Raw genomic sequence first — 19,923 nt, 5'->3', positions numbered from 1 at the left:
CATTTGTTCTATTCTTTCATTTCAGAGTACAATAAGACATTGAACTGCATGAATTTCAATAAAAACATGGAAACATTTGGGTGTTCTAAAACTTTTGACCAGTAGTGTAAGTCTCATCAGAACAGTCTCCTTGTCGAGTTTATATCGTCACTTCCATTTTTACACTAGCTGTCTAACTTCTTTATTGAGTCGGTCTGTTTGCTAGTTATTTTACAGTGAAAAAAATTGTTTAATTCAAGAAGCTAGATGAGCACACATTCTCCCTGCACCAATGTTCTTTTAATATAACCTGAATCATTTAATCTGTTAGATATTATACACATATACAAGATGAAGAGGAGCAGATTATGAAGAAGAGCAGATGATGAAGAGGAGCAGAGGATGCAGAGGAGCAGATGAGAGACTGAGGAAGGTTTTGTTTTGATTTGTTTTTTTGCAGTCACTGACATCACAGGAAACACATTGAGCCTTTATATTTTGAAAAAACAGCTAATGAGGATACTAAATAAAGTCTACATTATACATAACAAATGTAAATATACAGCTTGTATTAAAGTCCCTGTGAGGCAGTAAAACAGAAATAAACAATTTTACTCCACAAAAGTTAAGGAGGAGGAACAGTCTTCTCCTTTTTGTCTCAATAAACAAACAACAAACTCCCTAAATGTCTAAAACAATTTGTTTACACCCATCTTCCTTTTCAATCAGAACATGTACAACAGAATACCTGAGCAGGTAACGTTAATTGATGAGTCTGCTGATTAAACTCGACCTGTTCACTCAGCAGTGAAAACACACTTTGTTCAAACTCCACACAAAACTCACCGGTAACTTCTCCGTTAGTGTCTCCGAGTTTCACCGGTCAGCGGCTCCCAATAACTCGGAAGAAGAAGAATATTCTACTCTGCAGCATGGCCACATGGCTCTCTGATCAGCCGAGAGGTGCAGAGCTACGGAGGCTGAGATGGGCGGAGCTATAGGGGCCGAGATTGGCGGGTTAAAGGAGAGGTCGAGTTTAATTAAAGGGGATTATCCAAACAGTTTCTAACCTCTATCAAAAATGCATTAAATCAACAGCAACTGATTTGCTTCAGTCAACATATTTTAGGAAATATTATATTTAAACATTTTATTTTATGTATTACCATGAAAGATTCATTATTTATGTATTTATTGTTATTTAAATATTTATTTCTGACTATGTATTGCTCTGTGTCACACCTTGAGTAGTATTAATGAAGGTTCACATTGGAGAAGCTGCATGTTTCTGTTGAGATGTTGAGTTTGACAAAGTGGCTCTACTGACAACAGAATATACACTATGGTATATATTTAGCAGCGTACCATGAGTCCATGAACAGTAAACTGTCTGAGGTGAGTTCACATGTCTGTGATAACAGCAGGATAGTCAGGTGTCTGAGGTGCTGCAGATCCTTGTTTCCAGCTGAGCTAAACAGAGTATTCAGTTACAACAGATCGGTGTAGTAGTTCTGCCCTCGTTGTTCTCTGTGAAGTTAGCTGGAAGTGAATTTTTTATGGTGTGTTTTTGTGTGGCCTGACCGTGTCGAACTCCATTTAATAAGTTTTTGTGTGCGTGTACATTTTTGCCACGAAGGTGTCCAGTGTTATTTTTTTTGAGGAGGGCATGAGGGTTAAAAATAGCCTTTGCAACGTGTCAACTTAGGAGGCTTTTGACATTATGTGCTCTGATTAATTTGGCATGCAGTCATCAGACCAGTCATAATTTAGTTTTAAAGAAAACTCAACTCCAGGCTGTTTTGGAAGAAGGAAATAATTAGAGTAACAGGTGAACTTCTGTAGCTGTAAAATTGAGTTTGCTTTGAGTGCTGTCTAGTGGATAGACTTTATTAAGGTAGTAGTACTACCCCGTCTGCCAAATCCCACTTTCCCCTCTGTATATATGTATATACTTCATATAAAAGCTAACGCTAAAGCTAATAACGCGGAGGAAGTTAATGAGCAGTGTTCCCAGATTCTAATCTGTGTTGATAAAGCTGGAGGTTTCTCAGAGAGTCTGACGGATGTTCAGGTTCAGGATATGCTCTTTAATAAAGCCCTGGATGATAAATACTCATGTAGGAACTCAGCAGCAGTTAGATTTTTCTGACAGACGAGTTGTGAACTGAACATTTTATTGAATTATTTTCTACATGACAGGTTTAAGAACAACAACAAGGAAACACAAATAAACAATAGTCTTTAAATGTCTAACATGTGTAACATATGCCTTTTGCATCTTATGTTAAACACACAATTTGAGTTCTAATTTATTTTGATAGTATTTTTTCTTTTATTTGGTAGTTAAATACAGTATTTTTCATATTTTTATAGTTCCATTTCATAAGTAATAAGTTACAAGGTTATAGTATCCAAGGTAACATTGCAGCCAAAAAGCTTCCATCACTGAAGAAACAAGTCAGACTGGGCTTTTATCCCTCAGGTCAGTGTGTACTGTAAAGTACATTGATGAAACCTGTAAATATTAACTTATTATTTAAATGCGAGACAGTACATCCAGAGTATTTATCTATGTATACATATTTATCTGTTTAATTAGTATCTTTGTGGGATTGTGAATTAATTTGACATTAAAAGTATTGATAATTTGTCAGTTAGTAGTTGTTAATAGTTGATTTTTATCGTCGTAAAGCTTGGCTTCAGATATCGTGCTTGCAAGTTTCCTTTGATTATTTCTTTATTTTATATTGAATATTTTAACTGAGACGGGCTTGTATCCCTCAGATCTTAAAGGCTTGTTAGCTAATAAATGATCAACGACATTGAGTTGTCTGTGGATCTTCTGTTAGGGTCCAACAGTCAGCCGTTAGCCTCCAACCATCAGAACCATAATAACAAAAATAAAAATAAAAGTAACTGTAGAGCCAAACTCACATCTACTTTAGTTTAATATTCAGCTAACAATGAAGAAAAGCTGAGATCAAATGCATCATGGGAAGTTTTCTCATAAATAACAGTCATATGTTATTACTTTGTCTTGACTTTAGACAAAAAAACTAAAACAATATGACTAATACTTCTTTCACATTACCAGGGTCAGCCCCGAGTCTTTGTCAGTATAAACCAAGCCTCTCATTTCATTTATTGCAGGTGCAGCAGAAAACAAGGAGGATACTGTTTTAATTTCTCTTTTTAGCATCTGCAGATGTTGAGTGCGTTGTCATGGATACTTGCAGCCATTTTCCCAACTGTTAGCATGTTCTCACAACCAGTACAAGTTGGCAGCTGTCCACGGGACAAATGTCCGAGCCCATCTGCACCACAACGATCAGATAGGCTGCGAAATTACCAAGGTGTCAGACGGCCAATTAAACCCGTCAGTCCTTATCAATTCTTATTATTCTTATTCTTTATTTATAAAAGACAACACACATTTATCAACATTTCTGTAAATGTGCCAGTGTTAGCAAGCCGGCTAATTTTCAACTGTACTCCTTTGGCCAGATGATTTTAGACAAGAGCATCAGGAAACAGCAAGACATGTAGCGAACTGTGTCATGTAATGGTAGTCGTCGTGACTTTAGCAGAAAAAGGACCTTCAAACACAACTTTCTAATGCAATGTTAGCACTAGCGATTTACTCACAAAGACAAAAGAATCTTATTTTTATTTTACAATGCAAACTTTTTTTACTAGTTTTTTGAATTGTTTGAATGATAGTAATAATTGTCTGTTAACATTTAAACGGTTAATCGTGAACATCCCTAATCAGGAACTTTCACCGCTGTTCTCACGGGAATAAATTAAAGCTATTTTCCGTAGTTTCTGTCTCCCGCATGAGTAATGACAACAGCAACTGTCGGAGCGTCCACATGATACAAGCCTTGCATGACCGCACCCCCGCCCTCCTCCACACAGTTACAAGCAGCCAAGTAGGACACAGAGGATTAAAAACAAATGATGGAGTCTTCAGAAGAGGTAATTATCTTCACTCAATCTTCTGTGCCTGAAAGTCACCGGACAACATAATCTTCTGAGAAATCCAGAGAGAGTTGTGTGGAGTCTTAATTAGCTTTGTAGCAACTCAATTGGCTATGGCTTGAATGTAACAGACGTTCATTAATATCATAAAGTTACGCACTACAGCTTTAAACTCTGCTGTTGTTGGAGCTAACTGTGAAAACCCAGCGTAAAGCTTACTGTGACCTCCCATTTCCTGCCCCAGCTGTTAGCAACCCTGGCCCGACCCCCCTCTCGGCCTGGGCTGCCTAGCCGAGTTGATCAACGCCGGTCGTTCTGATTATTATAAACTGATAACTGTAGTAAAATCTGACAACATTCATTCTTTAACAGTCTGTGTGTGTGCCTGTGTGAGTATTGTGTGCCTGTGTGTGTATTTATGTGTGTGTGCGTGCCTGCGCACGTGAATGCATGTGTGTGTAATCATTTCTTTATCATCTTCTGTCGGTCCAGAAACTTTTGTCTTCTTTCAACTGGAACCTCGTCCAGACTGATCCCATGACCCGACCTGAGAGACAGAGAGCATAGTTAATATTAAAATAATAATAATAACTGGTGTTTTGTAGATGTGTGTGTCAGTGTGTGTGTAGATGTGTGTGTTCTTACCCTCCAGTGAGGTCTGGAGGAACAGGAAGTGGACTATCGAAGCCGTCTCTCCCCATCAGCCAATACGTGTCCACAGTTCCTTTCACCTGCAAAAACATTTCAATCAATCTCAGGATGAACTCATGATATATGTTTATGGAGATAATCTCAGGATAAACTCATAATATCTGTTCATGGAGATAAGCCCTCAGCAGAGTCTGTGAAGAAGTAAGAACCAAGTCTTGGCTGGCCAGAAGGGGGCTACCAGAAGAAGCCAGTGGTCTTGATGAAGCACTCTGAGAAGCATTGGCATGATCAAAGGTGACAGTGGAAAGGCATAGAGAAGCCCCAATAGGAACATGAAAAAAAGCATCCTTCAAATTGGCGGATGTAAACCATTTCTCTCTGGCAACAACATGTCTATCAATTGCACCCTTGATCAGGAGGGAGGATACCTCCTGTTTTGATGTCCAACTGAAGCTTGTACCCCTGGTCTAAGGTGGAAACCACCCAGGGATCCAAAGCATGAGCTGCCCAGCAGGGGAGTTGCTGCTGCGAGAAACGTCCGACTGAAGAGGGATAGCTGTGCCGCAGCCTTTGTAGTGCAAAAAAATCTGCAACTCTGACCTTAATCGCAATGCTACAAGCGGCAAGCTCTTAATAGTATAATCAATAGTATATAATTTCAGCTAAAGCTAATGCTTCCATAGATGGCAGACAACCTGCATAGGAAGATGATGAAAAAGGAATGAGCTCTGAAAAAACACCAGAACTTAATACCTTAGCCAGTGTCACCCCGAGGTCACAGGTGACTTTGTGATATAAATACTCAATCTGCGCATGAGTGAGATGGAAGATATTCAGTGTTAAGCAATGCCTCTGGTGGTCAGTAAGGATGAAATAAAACATGTCATAGAACTCCCTGCAGTAAAACCAGTCATTCCAGAAAAACAGTTTTTTTGTGATTGTTGCGGGCAAAAATCCTTGATTATGCGGCACGTTTTCTTAAAAAATGCGATGGAATATGCGGGATATTTATGCAATTTTATGCAAGGAAATTGCAGGAACTTGCGAGAACTTGCAAAAACTGCGGTTTGATGAAAAAGAGGAAAAAAAGTGATTCCCCAACACCCTGCTTTTCTTCACGTCGCCTAATTACGTCACTTCATAAGGTCACTTCATAACGTCACTTCATAACGTCACTTCATAACGTTCCCATGGCAACAGGGGAAAATGGCTGCTCTTGTGTGAAGTAAACGCAACATTTTTCAACTTTCTGCTAAGATATACAGTATGTGACTTTTTTGCAACGAAAATGCGGGGATTAGGAAATCATGCAAGCCCCAAATATTTTGCGTGGAAATCGGCAATTTATGCGGCGAAAGTGCGCCGAATTTGCATGATTGCATTTTTCTGGAGGGACTGTAATACAAAACCATCATCGTGGCATATCTTGATAAACAAAAGGTCTGATGTTTCCTAATTACAAAATAATTAAGATCAGTATATATGATGGAATAGTGGCATTAAATGTGCCAGGGGACACCAAATTAGGGCTTTTACTGCCAAACATATTTTCAGGGGGGCATGCCCGCAATCCCTCACGTTTGGTCTTTTCTGACTGTTGACACCAGAGACAGCAGATGTATGAGGAGCAGATTGTACCTCAGAATCAGAAATCACCCTACCCTAACCCAGGTGTAATGTCCAGGATGTAAGTTACCTGGGCCTTTCTGGTCTCTATGTGGTACCCTGCTTTGAGGCTGGTCAGAACCTTCACTGTGCTCAGACTGATGTGGATCCTGTAGGCTGGAGGATCAACATCACTTATTAGGGTTAACACCAACAGAAGATCTATATATCAGAATAAATTACGGATTTTTTATTTTCTATTTACGCAGTCCGGAGGATTCCATGAGTGAGGCCGTGGTCACTGTGTCTCCAAACAGACAATACCTGGGCATTGTGAGACCAACAACACCTGCCACCACTGGTCCTGCAGATAGACAGAGAGAGAGATAGGTAAGAGAGACAGGTAATATCAATTTGCCAAAAATGATATTTTAATTTAAAACTTGAGAAACGTAGAGAGAGAGACCGAGAGTTAAGTCATGCTCACATGAGCTACTGAAACCTTCGTTGTTTTACTAGAAAAGTACTTTTTAAAACTGGAATAAACCTGGATACCTTTACAAATATAAAAGGATTATACCAATTATACTATTTCCAATCACACATCAGTGTGTGTGCATGTGTGTGTACCTGAGTGCAGTCCAATGCGTATCTTGACTTTGATCTCTGGCATGTGTTTGATCTTAAATTCTCCGATCGAGTGAAGCAGTTCCAGAGACATGTTGGCCACTTCTCCTGCGTGCCGATTCCCGTTTCTGTTGGGAATACCTGAAGCCACCATGTAGGCGTCTCCGATTGTTTCTACCTGCAAACACAACACAGTTTCAGTCTGTCGGTCTGCAGTCACACTGGCTGTGTTGGTCCTCAGATGGTCTGGTAAAATGGTGCAACACAAATACAAAAGCCACAACACCAATAGAAAAGCCACAACACAATTACAAAAGCGACAATGGAAGTGACCGACAACGCAGCAGTGTCAGCTGACGAAATAAAGAGCATTTCCAAATGGCTGCATGGTTTATAAACTGTGCCCACGGATGCACTCAAATTTCATTTTTTTGTACACAGCAGCTAATGAGGTGGGCCATTTTGCTAACCCTAGCTCCCAGGGATTTACACTTCTATTTTTCTAATTTGACAATATAACTTGTGACATCAATGGGGTACTGCCTAAGGGGTATGACTCTAGGTAGTTATATTGGTTTTGTAAAAAATGCCACATTTTCTGGTTAATTGTTGTTTGGAAGACCCCAACCCTCTGTTTCAGTCTGTCTGTAGTTTTGTTAGGACATGTAAAGCTCTACATATATTTTTAATAAAACTCAGCTTTCAGCGGATGTTGAAACTGAGAGAAAGATGAGTTCATTTATTTGGCTTCATGTGGACAAACAAAAACATTAAAATTCATTATGAATGTGCTTTAAGATTTTACCTTGTAGACGTCATGACGCGCTATGATAGCATCAAACATCGTGTAGAGATCGTTTAGTAGGTCGACCACCTACACACACACACACACACACACACACCATGTTAGTAATGTTAGCAGACAGATGATCACCAGGTGGTTGAGCAGTTTGTACCTCGATGGGTTCACTGAGAAATGAGATGGTTGTAAATCCAACGATGTCGCTGAAGTAAAGAGTGCAGTCCGAATAATGTTCAGGCTGGACCGGCTTCCCTTTCTTCAGAGCCTGAGCCACGGACCTGAAACACACAAATAAGGACATTTTTTGCAAGATTTAGAAAAGTACACATCCATCCATCTTTGTTCTGCTCCTGATCCTTGAGTAGTATTAAACAAATTTGCTGGTTTGATGCATTTTTATACTGCGGTTCACATGTGGTTTTATGTGTTAGGGTTAGGGTTTCCATCCCACAGTAAACAATGACTCAACAGCTCCTGATGGATGTTCAGACAACTATCACTGGAATACTACAGTACTGAAGAGAACTCTGATTTCTGAGTGGATTTCTGGATGATGTCAATGATACAACATGTGTTTCCTGTCTGTCTATCTGAACAGGTGAGACTGTGAGCTCTGCGTTTTGAGGCGAGGGTTAGGGTTAGAACTGTAATCTTTGATAAAAATGCGGTGCCAGTTTCAGTTTTAAATCAAAAGTGTCTTACTTTGGGAGCAGCTGTCCGATCAGCTTATCGGTCTTTTGTCTCTCAATCTCCAGTTCATCTGTTCGTTCTCTGATCAGGTCCTCCAGGTTGGAACTGTACTGCTCCAACATCCGCAGCATTGAGTCAATGATGTTTGCCCTCTTCCCTTTGTTAATGCCCCGAAACTGCAAGCAGGGGGAAAACACAGGATAAAAATCTGATGAAACACGGGACAAAACACAGGACAAACAGGAGACAAATGCGGGATAATCATGGGACAAAACAGAGGACACACAAGGGATAAAAATCTGATAAAACATGGGACTTAACACAAGACCAACAGGAGACAAATGCAGGATAATCACGGGACAAAACACTGATAAAACCCAGAACAAAACACGGGACAAAAATCTAATAAAACACTGATTAGAAAATGCTGTCTTACCTGTTTGAAGATGTGGTCGAAGCCGGGCCTCTGACTCGGATCTTCGCTCCAACACTCGTTCATCAGACTGAGACACTCAGCCGGAGCTTCATCCACCGAAACTATCGGTCTGCAGAGAGGGGGGGGATGCTTCAGATGCTCCACGATCTCTGAGAGACAAGGAGAGAGACAGAGAAAGGTAGAGAGACAGACAGGTTAAACAGACAGACAGGGTAGACAGACAGACAGGTTAGACAGACAGACAGACAGGCTTGTCTCACCCTGGGCAGGCATGTCCATCATAGCGTAAGGCAGCGTTCGTGAGATCACTTCCTGTATGATGATGGAGAAACTGAAAACGTCTCCAGAAAATGAACCTCCTCGGACCGGATTCCTCAAGAGCTCTGGAGCCGTCCACAGCAGCTCTGAGAGACAGACAGGTGGAGAGTGAGACAGATGGACAGACAGGCAGACAGACAGATAGACAGACATACAAACAAACAGAGACAGAAGGACATACAGACAGAGAGACAGACAGGTCTATTAAATATAACATGATTCTTGTTCCATTATGTTTAAATGTTTTGTGCGATTCAGCAGCAGAAACAAATATTCAGCTTCATATTTCAGACAAAAACTCTGAGATTAAAACCAACCTTCAGCGTCATATTTTAGACAGAAACTCAGATTAAAACAAACATTCAGCTTCATATTTTAGTTTTTCTGAACACTTTTGACTTGCAATTATCGTTAAAGTTTTCACCTTGCGGGTCCTCGGGAAGGCTGATGTTCTCAGAGTGAAGGATCATGGGAAGTCCATAGTCTGTGATTTTCAGAACGAAGCGTCCATCGACTAAACAGTTTGTGGACTTCAGACGGCCGTGACTCAACCCTCGTAGATGAAGGTACTTCATCCCCTGAAACATAAAACTGCATTTATTTTTGTTAAAGAACAGTGAAAGTCAGACAGGAAGTTCCTGTCTTACTTTCTGTGTTCCTGTGTTCCTACCACCTCAAGAACATTGCCAAACTACTGTACATCCCACACTTTGTCTGTCAGATGCTTAAATCTGGGTTAGGGTTAGAGCTAACCCTAGCTCACCCAGTAAGAGCGCTCGCCCCATGTTGGCTGAGTCCTGCAGCAGGTTCGAATCCAACCTGCTGCCCTTTGCTGCGTGTCATCCCCCATCTCTCTTCCCCTTTCTGGTCTATCCACTGTCATTAAAGGGAAAAGCCCCAAAAAATTATCTTTAAAAAAAAATGAGTAACCTCCGCTTCGAAAAACAAAGTCCTTCTTCTAACCACCAGGACCAAGTTCTGCGCAATGGGGGATTGGGCTTTCTGCTCAGCCGCTCCTTGCCTGTAGAACTCCCTCCCAGACCACCTGAGGGATCCACAAACCACTGACTCATACAAGAAGGCCTAAAAACCTTTCTTTTTAAGCAAGCTTTGGCGTAAATCCTTGATTTTTATTTGTTTGTCTTTGTTTCTTTGCTTTGCTTCTGTTTTTACCCTGTCTTGGATATCCTGTAGCAGGATTAATTATTTAATGAAAAGTGCTCTACAAATAAAATATATTGTTATTATAAAGGATCAGTAACCACACCAGCAAATTTTAAACCCTAAACCCAACGTTAAGGTGGATTCACCGGCCCAGGTCGTTGTGTTGCTGTATTCTTTGTTTCCTCTCTGCCTTGGCTTTGACAGTGTTGGAATGTAACTAAGTACATCTACTCCAGTACTGTACTTTAGTACCAAATGTTGAGGTATTTGTACTTTACTTCAGTCTTTTCTTTTCATGCCACTTTGTACTTCTTCTCTATATTTCAGAGAGAAATATTGTACTTTTCACTCCACTACGTTCATCTGTTCCAGCTTTAGTTACTAGTTACTTTAGTTACTCCACTACATTCATCTGTTCCAGCTTTAGTTACTAGTTACTTTAGTTACTCCACTACATTCATCTGTTCCAGCTTTAGTTACTAGTTACTTTACACATTAAGATTACTGCTCACTAAACACATATAGGGCCCTATCTTGCACTCAGCGCAATTGCCTTTGTACACCGACGCATGTATCATTCCTATTTTCCACCCGACGAACAGCGGACTTTTCCCTCCACAGATGCACATCGGTAAAATAGGGAATGTATTTGCACTCCCGGGGGCGGTTCAGCGAAAAGAGGAGGCATGTTCAAGCGCAAGTGTTCCCTGGTGCTATTTTGCAGTTTCAGAAAACAATTCCGCCACTGACCAGGAAAAACCTGGTCTAAAGTCAGTGGTGCTAGTCTAAAGTCACGTAGCATTCAGATGCTATTTTAGGGGCGCATGCTTGGCCATAATGTAGCGTGTGCACAACGCACATACACCTTGCTTTTCTCATCTACACATGCAGCTGTTCCCATTTTTGCAAACCATACATAATTACAAAGAAAAATATTACTGAAAATGCGCTTCAGTTTGGATAGGTCAGGAAGCACTTTACAGTACAGTCCTCAAAAAGCCGCAGCATTCTTTGTGGCTTGTTGTGTTTTACACATTTCCATAAATTATGGATGTGTTGATGACATAAATGAGGAAATATTAGAGGACTTAAGGAGACGTGATGTTGAACTACAGCAGGATTGGACACTCCAGCGGGTTCTGGTGGAGTGGCATAATGCACGATGCGTTCCTGGTGGAGCGGGTGGATGGAGATGGAGTGGGGGGAGGAGGGAGGGGCACAACAGGTGCAGGTGGTGCGTTTGGAGGCCCACGCTCCATGGCTGCAGCAATCCTCTCCAGACTTGAGGAGATGCGCCCGAGAGGAGCAGCAACATCGCCACCCGGCCAAGACGGGCATTTATTACTTTGCCGCATCCCGGACAGCTCCCGCTGGCGTGCGCCAGGCAAATCCGCCGTCATAATAGCAATCCGCCATGGAAGAAGCGCGCCTGCTCTTAAAGGGAATGTGAGATGACGCTCTGATTGGTTTATTGCACGTTACGCCCAAACCACACCTAGCTACTTCCGACCAACCCATTTTAGATTTGCATCGGGCGCAAGACTCATTTATCCCGCTGGTATCATAGCAACAGCGCCAGAGAGCCGCCCACAAAGATACTTGCGTTTCACGTTTGATACTTGCGTTTCAGATCAACATGAATATTAAAATCACCAAACATAACCACTTTTTCCAACCCAATAATAGAGGAGGAAAGACCATTGAATTTAGACATAAAAGAACAGTTTGAACCAGGGGGCCGGTAAATTAAAACACAATAAAACTGATTGGAACTACCAACTTTGTTCACCTGTAGTTCAAATGATGAAAAAAAAACAGTGGTTACTGTCCAACTTTGAAAGCAAGTCCTGGCGACGTCCTGGGAGTACTGATAAAACAACAGTCTGGTGGACAAAGGGTAGTATTAGTATTAGTAGTAGGGTCAGTAGTAGTATTAGTTAGTTAGAGTTAGTAGTACTAATCTGGATGTTTGTATCACTAGGAGTAGTATGGTTAGTAGGAGTATTACCTTGATGCAGCGAGGACTTGAACATCCAGTCCAGTCTCATGTCTCCATCAGGGTTAGTAGTATTAGTAGTAGTAGTTGTTGTAGTAGTAGTAGTTATCAGGATGTTTGTGCCACTAGCAGTAGGAGGGTTAGGGTTAATACTAGTAGTAGGGTCAGGCTTAGTAGTATTAGCAATAGTAGTAGTATTCATTTGATGAGGTCCATTAGCAGCAAGGACTTGAACATCCAGTCCAGTCTCATGTCTAAATCAGGGTCACAGTTAGTAGTATTAGCAGTAGTAGTAGTAGTATTACCTTGATGAGGTCCATTAGCAGCGAGGACTTGAACATCCAGTCCAGTCTCATGTCTCCATCAGGGTCACAGTTAGTAGTATTAGCAGTAGTAGTAGTAGTAGGGGTGTGACGAGACACTCGCTCACGAGACAAGACGAGACACGAGATTGGGGTCACGAGAGCGAGACGCGATTTTAACACTAATTTAAAGAAAACTTCAGTTAAGAAATATGACTGGGAAAAATAGTCTTTACTCAGAGAACCAAGGTTACAAGCTAGGGGTGTGACGAGACGCTTACTCCACGAGACGAAACACATCACGAGATTGGGTTCATGAGAACGAGACGAGATTTCTCGTCGCGGTGAAAAGTTGTCTCGTGAGGCGATGTGATGTCAGCGTGATGGAGCGTGGAATTACTATTGAAAATCCCCCTGCCACTTTTAAATCATTTGTGTGGCAACATTTTGGTTTTCCTGCGGAAATAATAAACGGCGAAAGAGTGACAGACAAGACGAACACAATATGTAAACATTGTAAGAAAAAAATGCCGTATACCGCGGCTAACACGAGCACTATGCAAAAACACTTACAGCACCACCACAGCTCTCTACTAACTACTGCACCCGCGACTCGCGGTAGTTAGTAGTACGGCATTTCTTTCTTACAATGTTTACATATTGTGTTCGTCTTGTCTGTCACTCTTTCACTCTTTTCACCTCGACGAGAAATCTCGTCACGCGAGATCTCGCGACACCCTTAAGTAGTAGTATTACCTTGATGAGGTCCATTAGCAGCGAGGACTTGAACATCCAGTCAAGTCTCATGTCTCCGTCGGCCAGCAGGTCGGCCAGACTCCCCCGAGGACAGTGTTCCACCACCAGAGCAAAGATCCCCGAGTCCACGAACAATCCCACGTAAAGGTTGGTGTTCTCGTGTCGCATCTCCCTCAGCTGCACACACACAAGGAAATATAATGGTAAATATATTCAGTTCACTGTCAATATATTATATAATGTATATATCATATTAATCGTTAAATTGTCAGAATATAGCTATATAAACTGTCAGAGTATTAATATATATACTGTCAACATATTCATCTATAAACTGTGAAAATATTAATCAATTTGATGTCTTACACAGTAGCTTATTATGTATTTTATATTTAGCATGCTTTTATTTTCTTACAGAATATAATGGTTACAGTTTTTTATGTTTTTAATTGTCCTTTTAATGTTTTATGTAAAGTGAAATGTGCTAAATAAACTTTGTACATGGCTGAAAAGACTCTGAGTGCTTTGATTCACAGCTGTTATCTTCCTTTCAACGGGGATCTTCTTCAGCCAAACCCAGTCGCCCTGGCAACAACACAACCAATCAGAGCACAGTAAGTTAGTCAGACAGAAAGACAGGCAGACATGCAGGCAGATATACAGACAGATAGACAGACAGACAGACACAGACACACAGACAGGCCGACAGACAGACAGGTGTACCTCCAGGATTCCGATGTTGGAGCTCTCAGGTGACGTCAGGATGTAACTTCGAGCGATCGAGCGCATCGGAGTATTTATTTCCAGAAGACTCCTCATGATGGACTCATCGTTCAGTTTCTACAAAAACAATAAAACACCAACAACGTCATCAACGACAAAATGTCACCAATGACTAAAGACAAACATCATCAGCAGGACTTTAACACATCCACTTCAAACAGAAAAACAGGCCGCTAAATTATGGAGATTTTGATTCTGGATCACCGCTGAAACTGTAAAAACAGCTGAAGATTCAGTTTGGATCAGGGTCGAAAAGAAGAATAAAAAAAGCGAGAAAAAAAGTGTTCTCCAATTACTGTACTGTTAATGAGCGAACCTTAAGGAAACAGGTTCTGTTAATTAGAACCTTGAGGAATAGTTTCTGTTAATGAGAACCTTAAGGAAACAGTTTCTGACCTTCTTGCTGACTTGAGTGTCGATGAAGACGATGTCGTCCAGAGTCAGAACCAGTTTGGTCGTGCTCGCTCTTCTCCTGTAAATCCTGAACACAGATTATTATTATGAGTGTGTGTGTGTGTGTCTGTGTGTGTGTGTCAATCCTCCTTCTCAAACCTCAAACTTTTTTTTCATCTTCTCTAACCTACTTGATCCATCCAGTCCCCCCTTCCCTCGTCCCTCCTATCAACCCACTTTGTCAACTACTTTGTAAAAAAGATAGATTACATACTGTACGTTCTTCATTCTCCACCACACTTCCTGAAATCAACTTACCATCCATCACATCCACTACTCTTTCATCCCTCTATCTCCAAATCAAGTTCTTACCATGATTACCTCTGCCTGCCCAACCCCCTGCCCCCTTGATCCTATTCCTTCTCACCTTCTCCAGTCTAATGCTCCCAAACTTCTACCTTTCCTCACCTATCTTATCAATGCCTCCTTGCTGGCTGTTTCCCCAACGCACTCAACGAAGCAAGAATGACTCTTCTCCATAAAAAACCCACACTCAACGGATGAAAAAACATATGGAGGGAGACGGGTCTGTAGTTTCACCTCAGACCCGTCTCCCTTCATCCATTTCTATCTAAAACTCTTGAGCGTGCCATTTATAATCAACTCTCTACCTATCTCCACCAGAACAACCTTATGATCCCCACCAGTCTGGCTTCAAGGCTGGTCACTCAACAGAAACTGCCCTCCTTGCTGTCACTGAGCAGCTTCACATCGCTATAACAACCTCTTTCTCCTCCGTTATCATCTTTCTGGACCTTTCTGCTACCTTTGACACAGTGAACCACCAGACCCTTATTTTGACACTTCAGGATCTGGGTTTCTCAGGCTCTGCGCTCTCTTTGCTCACAACTTACTTTGCACGCAACTTACCTGGAAGGCCGCACCTACCGGGTAAATTAGAGAGGATCTGTCTGGGTCCCTTCGTCTTTTCTCTATACACCAACTCTCTCGGGTCTGTCATTCATTCATGTGTTTTCCTACCACAGCTACGCAGACAACACCCAACTTATTCTCTCCTTTCCCCAGTCTGAACGCAGGTAGCAGCACATATCTCAGCTTGTCTGACTGACATTTCTTCTTGGATGTCCACACACCACCTAAAACTCAACCTTGACAAGACTGATCACCTTTTCCTTCCAGGGAAGGGCTCTCCTACCCAGGACCTGACTATAACAATAGACAACTCTGTGGTAGTCCCCACCCAGACTGCTAGAAACCTGTGGTAGCCCCCACCCAGACTGCTAAAAATCTGGGTGTGACACTTGATGACCAACTCTCCTTCACTGCTAACATTGCTGCAACCACCCGATCGTGTAGATACATGCTGCATAACATGAGAAGGATATGTCCCCTTCTAACGCAGAAGGCAGCTCAGGTTCTGGTTTAGGCTCTAGTCATCTCACGTCTAGACTACTGCAACTCCCTCCTGATTGGCCTGCCTGCATGTGCTATCCAGCCCCTGCAGCTCAATTAGAACGCAGCAGCTCGACTTGTCTTCAACCTCCCCAAGTTCTCTCACACTACACTGCTCCTCCTCTCCCCTCACTGGTTACCAGTTGCTGCCCACATCTGCTTCAAGACACTAGTACTGGTGTACCGTTTCCAGACACTACTACTTGCATACAGGGCCACGAACGGATCAGGCCCATGTTCCAGGACATGGTGAAATCCTTCACCCTAGCTAGCCCAACTCCGCTCTGCATCAGCCAACCTGCTTGCTGTCCCCTCACAGCGAGGGACAACTAATCACTCAACGAAATCCGGACTGTTTGCTGTCCTGGCTCCTAAATGGTGGAATGAGCTCCCTATTGACATCAGGATGGCCAAAAGCCTATGCATCTTCCGCCTGCAGACTAAAAACACATCTCTTCTGACTCCACCTTGGATAATAAAAAAAACAATGTGGCTCTTTGTAGTTTGCATTTTCTTCTTGCTGTCCAGAGTTTGTACATTTAAGGTTGAAAGCACTTATGGATAAAAGTGTCAGTTAACCCTTAGATGCATGAGTGGGGTCAAAAATGACCCCAGTGGTAGTTTTTTTGCAATATCTTTGTAATTTTACATTTTTATCATTTAATCTTCCATGTATTCCTCAAATAGGTTGTCTTTGACATGAGGCCATTTGGATTTGTATCTAATTGTTATATTTATCTTTTAAGTAATTGCATGTTTTGTATCAGTACCACACATTTCCATACGTGGGGTCAAAAATGACCCCAAGCATTTTCTATGGAATTTCAAAGGTTAACCCTAGGAGCCTTTGGTTTTTATCAACTTTGACTGCCAGGTATACATTTACTGTTGATCCACACATCTAATGGCAGCAGTCTCACCACCCTGAAGATTATTTTTACTAAATGTAAACATTATTTTTAATACTCTCTACAAATTACTGATCTGATCACTGCTACTAACAGTGCATTAGTGTATTCTTATTTGAAACAGTGCTTACCAAAATCCCTTCATGTTTACTTTACTTGACCTTAATTCCCTTACCATGAGTTAAGATATACAAATACTTTGAAGTTTAAGTTGGAAGTATTGTTAAGTAGTTAGTAAGTAGTTTTTTCAAGAGGCAGTGATGTGGTTAGTTATGTAATTTCTAACTGGTAACCACCAACATGTCAGAAAGGTCTGTTGTCACTTTGACATTTCCAGTTGAAAATTAATTTCAGTGCTCAACATTGTGTCAGTCAATTACAATGTATCACGATGACATTCAGCCTTGATGAAACTAAATATTGCTGTGTTTACATTTCCTGTCAGTAGCTGGGATGCAACCATAGACTGTAAATATTATGGCTGCAACTTATGGTTATTTTTATCAATTAAATGATTTATCTATGGAATGTAACAAAAGTTACAAGCTATAAAGACAAGCACGTTTTGCAAGATTTCATGCCCTTTCAGTAGAGCAAATATGATTTCAAAATGATTTATTATTTTTAGTAGTGGCTCTAAACCTGCTAGCATTTACAGCATTTCTCAGTAGTTCATGAAATGGTCACATTATTTAATCTATAGATTCATGTACAAGGACACGTTTTTCTCATTATTTTTGTATTGGTGAGGACGATTTTTAAACTAATGAATTTCAATGGGAAGCATATTTCATGATCACAGCACGATTACAGTAGCGAGTAGTATTAAATGCAGAAAATCCAAGTAAGGAGGTTGGTTGGGGTGGTGGATGGGTCGAACAACACAGGACTTTCACCCCGGAGACCGGGGTTCACATCCCAGCATAAACCCCAACTGTCCCGTTGTTGTGGCGCTCGCATCCCAGAAACCGGGGATTGCGTCCCGGCGTGTGGCGTGTCCTTTCACCGTGCTTCTTTTCCTAAACCCAATCGTCCCGTTGTTGTGGCGCATCAGTGTCCCATTGTTGTGGGGCGTTGGCGTGGTGTGTCTTTTCCCCGTCCTTCCTTTCTAAAACCCAACCTCCATATAGATGCTTCCCATTATATGCTGACCACACGAATAAATGACATCCTCAGCAACGAGATAATCGTGTCCGTGTACACAAATCAATAGATTAAAAATAACGTGACCATTTTACGAACTGCTGTGAGACCGTGCTGCCCTTAGACATGCACACTATGTGAATATACTCTTGAGCACAATCATGAGGTGTGTGTGTGTGTGTGTGTGTGTGTGTAATATTGTATTGTTAAGTAGTAAGTAGTTTTATGACTTAAGATAGAAATTTATTAAGTTTACTGCATAAAACGCATTCATTCTAATTGGGGTCATTTTTGACCCGACTCATGGAAGAGTGTAGGTATTGGTAGGTCAAGCATCTAAGGGTTAAATAACATGTAATGTAAAAAAATGTTATGTGTGTGTTTGTGTGTGTGTGTGTGTGTGTGTGTGTCACCTGAACCAGTAGATGAAAGTTCCAATCACAGCGCAGAGTACCAGGAAGATGAAGAACATTGTCACAGAGCCCAAACCTGCAGAGAAAAAACAAAAAACAAAAATAAACTACGCTGACATTATTGTGACAAACAGCAGGGGGAGCTGTTCACCTGACCCCCCAAACCAGGGACGATAGACAAAGTCTCCCCTTTCTGTAGGTCAGTGAACGCACCACAGTCCCCCACCTCCCAGTATGTCAGTGAACACACTACAGCCCCCCTTGTAGGTCAGTGAACGCACCACTACTGCAGGCCTCCTCTGGACTGAACCAACAGAAGCTGGCCTTGGGGGGTTTTCCTCCAGGGAAGATGAAGGAGTGACTCAGTGGTCTCAGACCCCCGACCGTCCCGTCCGTGTGCGTCGGAGCGAGCGTGTGCGTCGGCACGAAGCGGTCGCCGTTACTGTCCAACACCACGTACCTGGCCTGCAGGCCACGCCCATTTTTACCGCCATACAACTCCTGAGAGAAACCATAGAAGAAGAGAGCGTCAGATGTTATCAGGGTGGTAACTGATAATACTGGCCGAATGACATTTAAAGGAGAACAGGTCAGACCAATAATTATTCAGACCAGTGGTGTAGTCGGTTGTTTTGTAGTGAGTATACTGCAAGTTTTTCTTCCAGCTTCACACTCATCCTTTCCAGGGCAATGCATCCCAGAGAGTTGTTTTGTTTCTGTAGTTTTTTTAACGTTAAAGTCGTCTGCAGTATCACTCGAAGCAGTAATAGCTTCGGAGGCAAACACTGGAGTGTAGGTTGAGTTTGTTTTCATCTTGTATCTTTAGTGTATGGTGATTCACAATAGTTCATTTCAAATTTGCGCGGAGAATGATTGGTCCTAGGTGATTCACAACACAGACGGGGGGAAATCATATAGTGTAAAAGTTCTGTCATTAATCAATTGCCGTTACGTATCCTGCCGCTTTTTAAAGTGTGTATACGAGAATCCTTAACCTTTCCCAGTTGGTACACAGCGTATACCTGCGTATCATGTAGACTACACCACTGGGTTAAAAAATTATTAAAGGTTAAATGTTTCAGACCTGATTGAAGCCCTGGAAATCAAAGCCTCCATTTGACTGGACGAGCTGATCACCTTTCACCCAGTGCCCGCCCCCTGCCTGACGACGCTCCTCCACCGCCTTAGCAACAAAGTACACCATGTTGAAGATCGTCCCAAAGACCGGAGAAACCTGCAGAAAAAAGTTAGGCAAAATTAATCACATTTTATTTACAAAAAAAATCCAATATGTTATTATTTTTATAATTGTTTAAGTGTGTGGTTGCCCTAACCCCAAATCTGTTTTTGTGTCAGGGGACTGAAACAAAAAACTATCGCACTGTAGCATTGAATGCTCCTGGGGTGTCAGTGTTCATTGACTGTTTGTTTCCCCATTCACTGTCACCAGCACTCACTCTCTCTCATTCTCCAGCACACACTCCTCCCACTGATTCATACTCC

The 19,923-nt window shown here is 41.7% G+C and overlaps 1 protein-coding gene across 2 annotated transcripts in view; it reads right to left on the bottom strand.

Annotated features, from left to right (window-relative positions):
* Positions 1–2,136: 2,136 nt before the first annotated feature.
* LOC120573389 (retinal guanylyl cyclase 2-like) overlaps positions 2,137–19,923 on the bottom strand; it is a 41,495-nt gene continuing 23,708 nt past the window's right edge. Inside the window, exons 7-25 of one of the 2 annotated variants that reach the window (XM_039823099.1) lie at positions 19,505–19,654; positions 18,702–18,921; positions 18,421–18,496; positions 14,487–14,571; positions 14,031–14,147; positions 13,809–13,892; positions 13,342–13,484; positions 12,555–12,588; positions 9,514–9,667; positions 9,032–9,175; positions 8,772–8,920; positions 8,348–8,511; positions 7,800–7,923; positions 7,649–7,717; positions 6,847–7,021; positions 6,482–6,580; positions 6,308–6,393; positions 4,606–4,691; positions 2,137–4,507 (exon numbers count right to left, since the gene is read on the bottom strand). In XM_039823099.1, the coding sequence (XP_039679033.1) occupies positions 4,423–4,507; positions 4,606–4,691; positions 6,308–6,393; positions 6,482–6,580; positions 6,847–7,021; positions 7,649–7,717; positions 7,800–7,923; positions 8,348–8,511; positions 8,772–8,920; positions 9,032–9,175; positions 9,514–9,667; positions 12,555–12,588; positions 13,342–13,484; positions 13,809–13,892; positions 14,031–14,147; positions 14,487–14,571; positions 18,421–18,496; positions 18,702–18,921; positions 19,505–19,654 (2,244 nt within the window). In that variant the 3' untranslated portion in view covers positions 2,137–4,422. Of the gene's footprint in view, positions 4,508–4,605; positions 4,692–6,307; positions 6,394–6,481; positions 6,581–6,846; positions 7,022–7,648; positions 7,718–7,799; positions 7,924–8,347; positions 8,512–8,771; positions 8,921–9,031; positions 9,176–9,513; positions 9,668–12,554; positions 12,589–13,307; positions 13,485–13,808; positions 13,893–14,030; positions 14,148–14,486; positions 14,572–18,420; positions 18,497–18,701; positions 18,922–19,504; positions 19,655–19,923 lie in introns of both variants that reach the window. The other variant, XM_039823097.1, reaches the window with a different exon arrangement.

The sequence above is a fragment of the Perca fluviatilis genome, chromosome 14 (assembly GCF_010015445.1).
Source record: "Perca fluviatilis chromosome 14, GENO_Pfluv_1.0, whole genome shotgun sequence".
Taxonomy (NCBI): Eukaryota; Metazoa; Chordata; class Actinopteri; order Perciformes; family Percidae; genus Perca; species Perca fluviatilis.
Note: the sequence above shows the minus strand (reverse complement) of the source record. Positions and strands in the feature narration are given on the sequence as shown.